The 11,306-nt window shown below is 42.7% G+C and overlaps 1 protein-coding gene across 1 annotated transcript in view; it reads left to right on the forward strand.

Annotated features, from left to right (window-relative positions):
* The window catches only part of pik3c2g (phosphatidylinositol-4-phosphate 3-kinase catalytic subunit type 2 gamma), a 54,322-nt gene that overhangs the window by 25,724 nt on the left and 17,292 nt on the right, over positions 1 to 11,306 (forward strand). Inside the window, 17 exon segments of the mRNA XM_024138170.2 lie at positions 1,076 to 1,259; positions 1,624 to 1,746; positions 1,961 to 2,089; positions 4,254 to 4,368; positions 4,661 to 4,794; positions 5,092 to 5,280; positions 5,629 to 5,648; positions 5,651 to 5,721; positions 5,843 to 5,879; positions 5,882 to 5,936; positions 6,274 to 6,410; positions 6,413 to 6,456; positions 7,657 to 7,764; positions 7,878 to 7,970; positions 8,179 to 8,308; positions 9,362 to 9,498; positions 10,786 to 10,955. Coding sequence (XP_023993938.2) covers positions 1,076 to 1,259; positions 1,624 to 1,746; positions 1,961 to 2,089; positions 4,254 to 4,368; positions 4,661 to 4,794; positions 5,092 to 5,280; positions 5,629 to 5,648; positions 5,651 to 5,721; positions 5,843 to 5,879; positions 5,882 to 5,936; positions 6,274 to 6,410; positions 6,413 to 6,456; positions 7,657 to 7,764; positions 7,878 to 7,970; positions 8,179 to 8,308; positions 9,362 to 9,498; positions 10,786 to 10,955 — 1,876 coding nt within the window.

Genomic DNA, 11,306 nt, shown 5'->3' on the forward strand with positions numbered 1-11,306 from the left:
TTACAAACAGCTATAGAACAACAGACTACAGTCTATAGAACAAACAGACTACAGGAAAGAAACATACAACAGCTAAGAACATACTAACAAGCTATAGAACAACAGACTACAGTTATAGAACAACATCCTACAGTTATAGAACAACAGACTACAGTAAAGAACATACAACAGCTATAGAACATACAACAGCTATAGAAAACAGACTACAGTTATAGAACAACAGACTACAGGTAAAGAACAAACAACAGCTATAGAACATACAACAGCTATAGAACAACAGACTACAGTTATAGAACAACATCCTACATATAGAACATACAACAGCTAGAGAACAACGACTACAAGTATTAGAACAACAGACTACAGTTTATAGAAACAAACAGACTACAGTTATAGAACATACAACAGCTATAGAACAACAGACTACATATAGACAACAACTACAGTTATAAGAACAACAAACAGTATGAACAACAGACTACAGTTATAGAACAACAGACTGACAAGTTATAGAACCAAACAGACTACAGTTATAGAACAACAGAACTAGTATTAGAACAACAGACTACAGTTATAGAAACAAACAGACTACATTATAGAGAACAACAGACTACAGTTATAGAACAAACAGACTACAGTTATAGAACAACAGACTACAGTTATAGAAAACAACTTACAGATATAGAACAACAGACTACAGTATAGAACAACATCCTACAGTTATAGAACATACAACAGCTATAGAACAACCAGACTACAGTTTATAGAACAACAGGACTAACTGTTGTTCTATAGCTGTAGTATGTTCAATAACTGTAGTCTGTTGTTCTATAGCTGTAGTATGTTCTATAACTGTAGTATGTTGTTCTATAACTGTAGTCGGTTCTATAACTGTAGTCGGTTCTATAACTGTAGTTTGTTGTTCTATAACTGTAGTCGGTTCTATAACTGTAGTCGGTTCTATAACTGTAGTATGTTGTTCTATAACTGTCGTCTGTTGTTCTATAGCGATCGTGATGCTCCACCAGGCCCTGGGCAAACTGCTGTTCTATAACTGTAGTCTGTTGTTCTGTAGCGATCGTGATGCTCCACCAGGCCCTGGGCAAACTGCTGCACGTTTTCTTTGACAACTTCGGCTCAGACTTCAGGGGCCAGGATGTGTACCACAACCCTCCTGTCTGTGACGTAGACCACAGCTCCGACATCCTCCAGCTCAACGTCGCAGCGCTCTACAGGCTACAACCCAACTGGTTAAACAGGTATTACACTCAGGAGACAGGGGGAGAGAGGAACCTCAACATATTGTAACAGAACCAAAACATTGACTGTTTACACAGACCTTTTTACAGCTCTGACGGCGGATTCAACTAAAGCGGTCAAAACAGGCACATATCACAGTCATTGAAAGTGAAATCTTTCTCAAATAGTGTGCTAGTCAGAGTGAAAGAAAAACAAGGACAACAGTTCATTTGCTAGTACCTTTTTCTTAGTGCAGGAGGAAGTAATCTGACTGGGTGTTTTGTTCTGTAGGGGTTTTGTCAAACACCACAATACAAACGATGGGTAGAGGAAGTGCAGTGAGGTCTAATGAATTTATTTTGGTCCTCTGTTTGTCGTTACCAGTTTTAATTACTTCTCCATTTCCTGTTCGCTGACGTACGGAGGGAAAGATATCTGTGAGACGGGCGTCTCCGAGAACATCAGCACAGCCTTGTCGCTTGGCAACAAGATTCAGTGTCACCGCATGTAAGGGTATCTTCAACCAGTCGACTCAGTTATTTACGTGTTATTCTGGATCCAACTCCACTTCCACTAAAATCAAGTCTCATTTCCTGCCGGGACTTTTCTTCCAGTTTTAGTCAATTTCACCTTTTTTTTATTATGTATTATTTTTTTTTTGTTGTGAATATGGAATATAAATGGATTCAGATATACTGTATATATATGTGTGTGTTTTCAGGATGGTGTTCCCAAAACAGATCAAACAGCTACCCTATGAGTCCATGTTGACTATACGTCTCCAGGGGACGAAACAGGGCAAGTCTCCTGAACTGTTACGCTGGGCCGTCCTGCCTCTATACAGTAACAGGTAGGCTCTGTTCACCACATACAACGCGCCATCTATAATCTCACTGGTCCATCTATAATATCACTGGTCTATCTATAACACACTGGTCTATCTATAATATCACTGGTCTATCTATAAACAACACTGGTCTATATAAATCACTGGTCTATCTATAATATATTAATATCACTGGTCTATCTATAACAACTGGTCTATCTATAATATCACTGGTCTATCTATAATATATCTATAATATCACTGGTCTAATCTATAATATTATGTAATTCTATAATCTACTGGTCTATCTATATATATCTATATCTCACTGGTCTATCTATATATTACATTACTCTTTATCTATAATATCACTGGTCTTCTATAATATCACTGGTCTGTCTATAATATCACTGGTCTATCTATAACATCACTGTCTATCTATAAATCTCACTGGTTATCTATAACAACTTTTATAACATCATGGTCTATTATATATCACTGGTCTATCTATAATATCACTGTCTATCTATAATAACTGGTCTATCTAAACACTGGTTATCTATAACATACTGGTCATCTATAATATCACTGGTCTATTTAATATCACTGGTCATAACTTATCTATAATAACTGTCTATCTATAATATCCTGGTCTATCTATAATATATCTATTATCACTGGTCTATTCTATAATATCACTGGTCTATCTATAATATCACTGGTCTATCTACTTAACACACTGGTCTATTTATAATATCACTGGTCTAATTATATAAAATATCACTGGTCTATCTATAATATCCTGGTCATCTATAATATCACTGGTCTATCTATATCACTGGTCTATCTATAATATCACTGGTCTATCTATAATATCACTGGTCTACCGTCTATAATCTAACTGGTCTATCTATAATATCACTGGTCTATCTATAATATCACTGGTCTACTCTATAACACCTGGTCTATCTATAATATCACTGGTCTATCTATATCTCACTGGTTATCTATAAATCACTGGTTATCTATTAATATCACTGGTCTATCTATAACAACTGGTCTATCTATAACATCACTGGTCTATCTATAATATCACTGGTCTATTATAATCATCACTGGCTATTATAACACACTGGTCTATCTATAATATCACTGGTCTATCTATAATATCACTGGTTATCTATATATATTTATATAACTGTCTATCTATATAATTGGTCTATCTATAATATCACTGGTCTATCTATCATTATCACTGGTCTATCTATAAATATCACTGGTCTAATTATATATCACTGGTCTATCTATAATTCACTGGTCTATCTATAATATCACTTATAATATCATGGTCTATCTATAATATCACTGGTCTATCTATAATATCCTGTACTATCTATAATCACTGGTCTATCTATAATATATCTATAATATCACTGGTCTATCTATAATATCACTGGTCTATCTTAATATACTGGTCTCATTATATCTCACTGGTCTATCTATAATATATTATATATACTGGTCTATCTATAATATCACTGGTCTATCTATATATCACTGGTCTATCTATAATATCATCTATAATAACTGGTCTACTATAATCACTGGTCCTATCTATAATCATGATCTATAATATCACTGGTCTATCTATAATCTCACTGGTCTATCTATAATATATTTAACACTGGTATCTATAATTACTGGTCTATCTATATTCATGGTCTCTATAACAACTGGTCTATCTATAATTATCTATAACACACTGGTCTATCTATAATATCACTGGTCTATCTATAATATTGGTCTATCTTATAATATCACTGGTCTATCTATATATCACTGGTCTATCTATAATATCACTGGTCCATCTATAATAACTGGTCTATCTATAATATATCTATAACTGGTCTATCTATAATATATCTTATAACCCACTGGTCTACTCTATAATATACTGGTCTATCTATAATGGTCTATTATAACCACTGGTCACTAAAACTTGGTATATCTATAAAACAATACACAGGGTGGTCCTGTGCTGCTCAGTTGGTAAGCGGGTGTCTGTGCTGCTCAGTTTGATAAGCGGGTGGTCCTGCAATGCGGGTTCAATAACACCATATAATTCTATCTTTCTCATCTAAGACATGTACTCGCATAACATAACGTGTGTGACTATGTGTCTCCACAGGACCCTGGTGAGTGGTACTGTCCTGCTCAGCATGTCTATGCTGGTGGAGCTGTCTGAGCCTCCCTCTCCTGCCCTGTCAGACAGCCACAGCCAGGCTACCGGAGTCATCCTGCAGGTGAGAGCCCTCTTGTGGTGAAAGAACACATTACACCTTCCTATAAGTTTCTGAAGTTTCTTGGTATTTTGAATGCTGCTGTTATTGTAAGAAGTTTGATGAACAATGAATCTATGACATATGGCAAATAGACTATTTCTCAAATTTATGTGTGATGCTTTCAGAAGAAACATGAACAAGCACCTTTAAAAAAAAWWTKTTTTAACTGAAAACACATCCTCCAAGAGTGGCTGGATATCTGTTGTACGGCCTACATATCGTCACTGTTGGCCTGGTCTTTGTGTGTTTCCAGTTGGAGTTCCCGGAGACGGCTGAGTGGAGGTATGAAAGGCCCATCTCCCTACCAGGGTCTGCCCTGATCAGTCCTCCGTGCGATGAGCTACACAAGAAGATATCAGAGGTCTCCCAGAAACACTGCCTCTGCTTGTGAGTGAAACGGGGGAAACTACACTCCCTATGATTCAGCCCAGAAAGACACACTGTATCTACTGACTCTGTCCCTCCGTTCCCTTCACATTTCATGTTCTGCATATGAACTTACAATTCATTTGGTGATGGTTTTTAATTAAGTTGAGTTGAGTTCATCTTTACTCAACCACTGTAGTCCACTCAGCAATAGTCTCATGTTACCGCACTTCCAAGTCTCAAACTTGTGACATTGAGGTTCACTCAGAAACAGTTAGAGTCCTGGGATTGTTGAGGTCTCTTATTTGTCCTTCCCAGTTTGTCGGAGAATGAGAGGGCATTACTGTGGAGTAAGAGACACTGCTGTGATGGGAGTACCACCTTCCTGCACCTGCTGCTGGGTGGCGCCCCCCAGTGGGCTCCAGAGAACCTGACTGAGATCTACACCATACTAGAACACTGGACAATATACCACCCTGAGGAAGCACTGTTTCTACTGTCTAACAAGTAACACTCTCACACACACACACACACTCATTACACACACACTCATACACATACACTCACATCACACTCACACTCACATACACCATACACACACACACACTCACACTCAACACACAACATACACACACACTCACACTCACCCACACTCACACTCACACACACACCTCTCTCTCACACATACACTCACACTCTCTCTCTCCACACACACACACACTCCACGCCACACACTCACGCCCACACACACACAGGCCTACACCATCCTATGCCACTGACCCTTACACAACCCTGAAGAGGTTCTACTGAGCGACAGGTAACACGACAGGTAGTGATGCAAGTCTTTTGTCTCAGTTTCCATGACCAGACGGTGCGTAGAAAGCTGTGCAGCACTTTGAGCAGACTTCTGATAGAGAACTAGAGGAATATCTACCTCAACTGGTACAGGTAACCTTATTCATCTCTTATCCAATTACTAAACTGAAAATGTCAACGCAAAGCAACGGACACAAGGTGTTTCACTTACAGAAGCATTGTGGATCACGTAACACTGTCTGTCTCTTCCTAGGCTCTGAAGAGTGAGTGGGAGTTGAATGGACCTCTGGTGAGCTGCTGTTGGACAGGTCACTGAAGAGTATCAGGATAGCCCAGCAGCTCTACTGGTGACTACAGAATGTCTGGTCTGGTCGGGTCTATCTGTCTGTGTCTGGTGTGGTCTGTCTGTCTGTCTGTCTGTCTGTCTGTCTGTGTCTCTGTCGTCTGTGTCTGTCTGTCTGTCTTGTGTCTGTCTGTGTGTCTGTCTGTCTCTTGTCTGTCTCTGTCTGTCTGTGTGTCTGTCTGTCTGTCTGGTGTGGTCTGCCTGTGTCTGTCTGTCTCTATCTGTCTGTCTCTGTCTGTCTCGTCTGCTCTGGCCTGCCTGCCTGCCGCCTGTCGTCTGCGTGTGAACTTGGCGTACCTTGCTTAATGAACTTGTGTGTGTATCGTATTTCCTCCTGTCAGGCTGTTGGTAGATGCCCAGGATGACACCCATTACCAGAGCTGGTTCAGTAAGGGGCAGGCTTCCCTGAAACACTGCTGTGGTAAAGCACTGAGGCAGGAGCTGAAGACGAAAACCCGCCTGGTAACCCTGCTCACGCAGTGGCTGAGAGCGTCCGCATAGCTGACAAAACCGCAGAAAGGTCTGTACTGTTTGGTCATCTGTTCACTGTCAACTAGGGAACACTTCATTCAGTTTCTATACCACACGATGGACTAAAGGCTTTTGGGGTATGCCAGTGGTTCTCAGTCCAGGGTTTCTACAGGGGTACCTGGTCTATCTACAGGGGTACCTGGTCTATCTACAGGAGGTACTGCTATCTACAGGGGTACCTGGTCTATCTACAGGGGGTACCTGTCTATCTACAGGGGGTGCCTGGCTATCTACAGGGGGGTGCCGGGCCTATCTACAGGGGTGCCTGGCCTATCTACAGGGGGTGCCTGGCTATCTACAGGGGGTGCCTGGCCTATCTACAGGGTGCCTGGCCTATCTACAGGGGGTGCCTGGCTATCTACAGGGGGTGCCTGGCCTATCTACAGGGTGCCTGGCCTATCTACAGGGGGTGCCTGGCCTATCTACCAGGGGGTGCCTGCCTATCTACAGGGGTGCCTGGCTATCTACAGGGGGTGCCTGCCTATCTACAGGGGTGCCTGGCCTATTACAGGGTGCCTGGCCTATCTACAGGGGGTGCCTGGCCTATCTAACAGGGGGTGCCTGGCCTATCTACAGGGGGTGCCTGGCCATCTAAGGGGGTCCGGCCTATTCTACAGGGGTGCCTGGCCTATCTACAGGGGGTGCCTGGCCTATCTACAGGGGGTGCCTGGCCTATCTACAGGGGGTGCCTGGCCTATCTACAGCGGGGTGCCTGGCCTATCTGACAGGGGGGCTGGCCTATCTACAGGGGGTGCCTGGCCTATCTACCAGGGGGTGCCTGGCCTATCTACAGGGGGTGCCTGGCCTATCACAGGGGGTGCCTGGCCTATCTTACAGGGGGTGCCTGGCCTATCTTTACAGGGGGTGCCTGTCTATCTACAGGGGGTCCTGGCCTGTCTACGGGAGTACCTGTCCTATCCAAGGGGTACCCTGGCCTGTCTACAGGGGGTACCTGGTCCGGTCTACAGGGGGTACCTGGTCTATCTACAGGGGGTGCCTGGCCTATCTACAGGGGGTACCTGGGAAGCTTCATAAGAACATAGTCCTAATGATCAGTTGCATGCGACAGGGTACTTCAGTGAAGAGCAAAATGTGATTGGTGGTAGCTAGTAACCAGGAACGGTGGAGAACAGCAGGTGTATGCTCTGTATAGATGTGGGTATTTATTATAAGTCTTCTATTGTGTTGTGCAGGATGTGTTGAAGAGAGAGAAGTGGAAGATTGACAGCTTCTTCAAGAAMGGGATCAGCTGTCGTCTACCGTTGGACCCCGCTGTCCTCGTGAAGGGAGTTCATTTGGATGTAAAGACAGAGATCTATAAAGTCATGTTCAACATTTTATTAAAGGCAGTGTATACAGTTGTCATATGTTGAACGGATCCAGATYACCCTAACCCCTAAGATCTTAATCCTAGGCCTGTAAATTCTATAACTCCCACGCTGCTCCTCTGGGAATCTCCTTCATCAACACAGATCCTCTGGGCAGGAAAATCTCTGTTATCTGCAAGGTAACTCTCTCTCTGAGGCTATTTCAAAATAAAAGTTTGGAATTTTAGACCGTAAAGATATATGGTTCCTTACCCTGACAGTAGTCTATGAGCCAGGAGAAACTGTTAACCGACCTTGCACTGTTATCTCCCATAGATTTTTGTTTTAGCGGTGTCTGAAATAGGTTGAAGGTAGTGGTGGCTAACTGCTAAGTTTGTATGTGTCCAGACAGGGGATAACCTGCGGCAGGACATGCTGGTGCTGCAGATAGTGCGTGTGATGGACAAGGTGTGGCTGCAGGAGGGACTGGACATGAGGATGATCACCTATAGGTGTCTCTCTACTGGGCGAGACCAGGGTCAGTGGCTGGCAGCACTACGTAGTTTTAGACACATAGTTATACCAGACTACAGTCTGTGGTAACATATACATACTTAATATATCACCATCTACAGTGCATTCGGAAAGTATTCAGACCCCTTGACTTTTCCCACATTTTGGTACGTTACAGCCTTATTCTAAAAGGGATTACATCTGGGGGGGGTTTCAATCTACACACATTACCCCACAATGACAAAGCGAAAACAGGTTTTGAGAAATGTTTGGAACTGAAATATAACATTTACTGAATACATAAGTATTCAGACCCTTTACTCAGTACTTTGTTGAAGCACCTTTTGGCAGCGATTACAGCCTCGGGTCTTCTTGGGTATGACTCTACAAGCTTGGTACACCTGTATTTAAGGAGTTTCTCCCATTCTTCTCTGCAGATCCTCTCAAGGTCTGTCAGGTTGGATGGAGAGCGTCGCTGTACAGATATTTTCAGGTCTCTTCAGAGATGTTAGATCGGGTTCAAGTCCGGGCTCTGGCTGGGCCACTCGAGGACATTCAGAGACTTGTCCTGAAGCCACTCCTGCGTTGTCTTGGCTGTGTGCTTAGGGTCGTTGTCCTGTCGGAAGGTGAACCTTCATCCCAGTATGAGATCCTGAGCACTCTGGAGCGGGTTATCATCAAGGATCTCTCTGTACTTTGCTCCCTTCATCTTTCCCTCAATCCTGACTGGTCTCCCAGTCCCTGCTGCTGAAAAACATCTCCAAAGCATGATCCTGCCACCACCATGCTTCACCGTCGGGATGGTGCCAGGTTTCCTCCAGATGTGACACTTGGCATTCAGGCCAAATAGTTCGATCTTGGTTTCATCAGACCAGAGAATCTTGTTTCTCATGGTCTGAGAGTCTTTAGGTGCCTTCTGGAAAACTCCAAGCGGGCTGTCATGTGCCGTTTTGTGTGTAGATTGATGAGGAAAAAATTGTACTTTTATAAATTTTAGAATAAGTGAAGGGGTCTGAATACTTTCCAGATGCACTGTCTGTGTGCGTCTGTATTCAAATGTGTGTGCGTGTGTGTGTAGGTCTGGTGGAGGTGGTTCCAGAGGCAGTGACCCTGGGTCAGATCCAGCAGGAGTGGGGTCTGGGTGGGGCGCTGAGAGAGGACACCCTGGAGAAATGGTTCCACATGTGGAACAAGACTGAGGAGGATTATGAGGAGGTGAACATACATGTATACTGCATGTACTAGTCTAGTGTTAAGGAAGTCTATCTTGGGTAGCAGCTTGTGCCAAACCTTTGACCTTGCAGTTGCGGGGTCAGAGACAGTAAATATAAAATAATGTAACTGGTTTAAACTAAGATGCAGTCGATTTCCTCTGGATTTGGCCTCTATACTCCACATTCCTTTGAAAATAAAATAAAATAGTAGATTATTGGACCAAAAAGTAACTTAAGAAGAACAACTTTATATTGTCCATATTATCTATTTTGAAGGAATACAGAAAAGCCTACTGTATAACCTTAACCTGTATAACCTTATGACCACATGTAACGGATGTGAAATGGCTAGCTAGTTAGCGGTGGTGCGCGCTAATAGCGTTTCGATCGGTTACGTCACCCGCTTTTCCCCTTGCTCTGCGCAAGGCCGGCTTTTTGTGGAGCGGATGGTACGATACTCGTGTGACTGTTGAGTGTGCAGCAGGTCTCTGTCGCCGCCGGTCGGGGCGAGGACGTTAGGTTGTATTACTTTACACACAGACCAGAGCTTGATATAATTAATCTCCTACTTTCCTCCTGTGCTGGCTGGTGTTGTTGAGGTGATTGTTGTTGTTGTCGTGATACAGATGTAGGATCTTAATTTGAGCCAGTTCTGCTACAGCAGGAAAATAGTCCTGTAGCAACAGGAAATGTGAATTATTATGTGGATTATAATTAATGGACAATTTTTTTGTAGGGGTTGATCATTTTTTTGTTTGTTACGACAAGTAAAGTCTGACATTTTAACCTCTACGGAATCGGTGTCCCTATATCGCGACGGTTGAGCTAACGTGCGCTAATGTGATTAGCATGACGTTGTAAGTAACAGCAAACTTTCCAGGATATAGGCATGTCTTATGTGGGCAGAAAGCTTACATTCTTGTTAGTCTAACTTTACTGTCCAATTTACAGTAGCTATTACAGTGAAAAAAGACCRTGCTATTGTTTGAGGATAGTGCACAACAACAACAAAACTTKTATCATGGCAACTGGTTTGATACATTCACCTCTGAAGGTAAATAATGTACTTACATTCAGTAATCTTCCTCTGATTTGTCATCCTGAGGGTCCCAGAGATAAAATGTAGCATAGTTTTGTTTGATAAAATCAATTTTTAGAAGCCTTTTTTAAATCTTGAATACACTACAAGGTTGCATTTCCTGCGGTGCAGGAAAGTTCTCATCAACAAAAGAGTGATCAAATTAAGATCCTACATCTGTAGACTATTCTCCTGTATCTCCCCATCTAGGCTGTGATGAATTTCCTCCACTCCTGTGCTGGCTGGTGTGTAGCGACCTTCATCCTGGGTATCTGTGACCGCCACAACGACAACATCATGTTGAAACACAGCGGTCACATGTTCCACATCGACTTCGGCAAGATTATGGGCAATGCACAGAAGTTCGCCAGCATCAAAAGGCAAGTCCCAGAAGACACTATAACCATGACTGAAGTCCCCACCGCTGAATGCCAAATCAACCCCTGTAGATCTGAAAGGAGTGGATATGTAATAAGCAGTACGTAATGTCCTACCAGCTTCACCTTGCCTTCTGATAKGCTGGCTGGAATTTCCCCRTATTTCTTACACCTATCCAATCCCTTCGGATCTACTGGTGTGCATATAGGGAGGAGGGACCTAGAATTTAAGATTTTAGCAGGAGTACTTAATAAGGACTATACATCTATTTACTCCTGTGGTAAGGAGCTTCCATTCTAATTTACTTCCCCGTGTAAAGGAGCTCCAATTGTAATTTAACTGTTCTCCCCCAC

Source organism: Salvelinus sp. IW2-2015, unplaced genomic scaffold (genome assembly GCF_002910315.2).
Source record: "Salvelinus sp. IW2-2015 unplaced genomic scaffold, ASM291031v2 Un_scaffold1405, whole genome shotgun sequence".
Taxonomy (NCBI): domain Eukaryota; kingdom Metazoa; phylum Chordata; class Actinopteri; order Salmoniformes; family Salmonidae; genus Salvelinus; species Salvelinus sp. IW2-2015.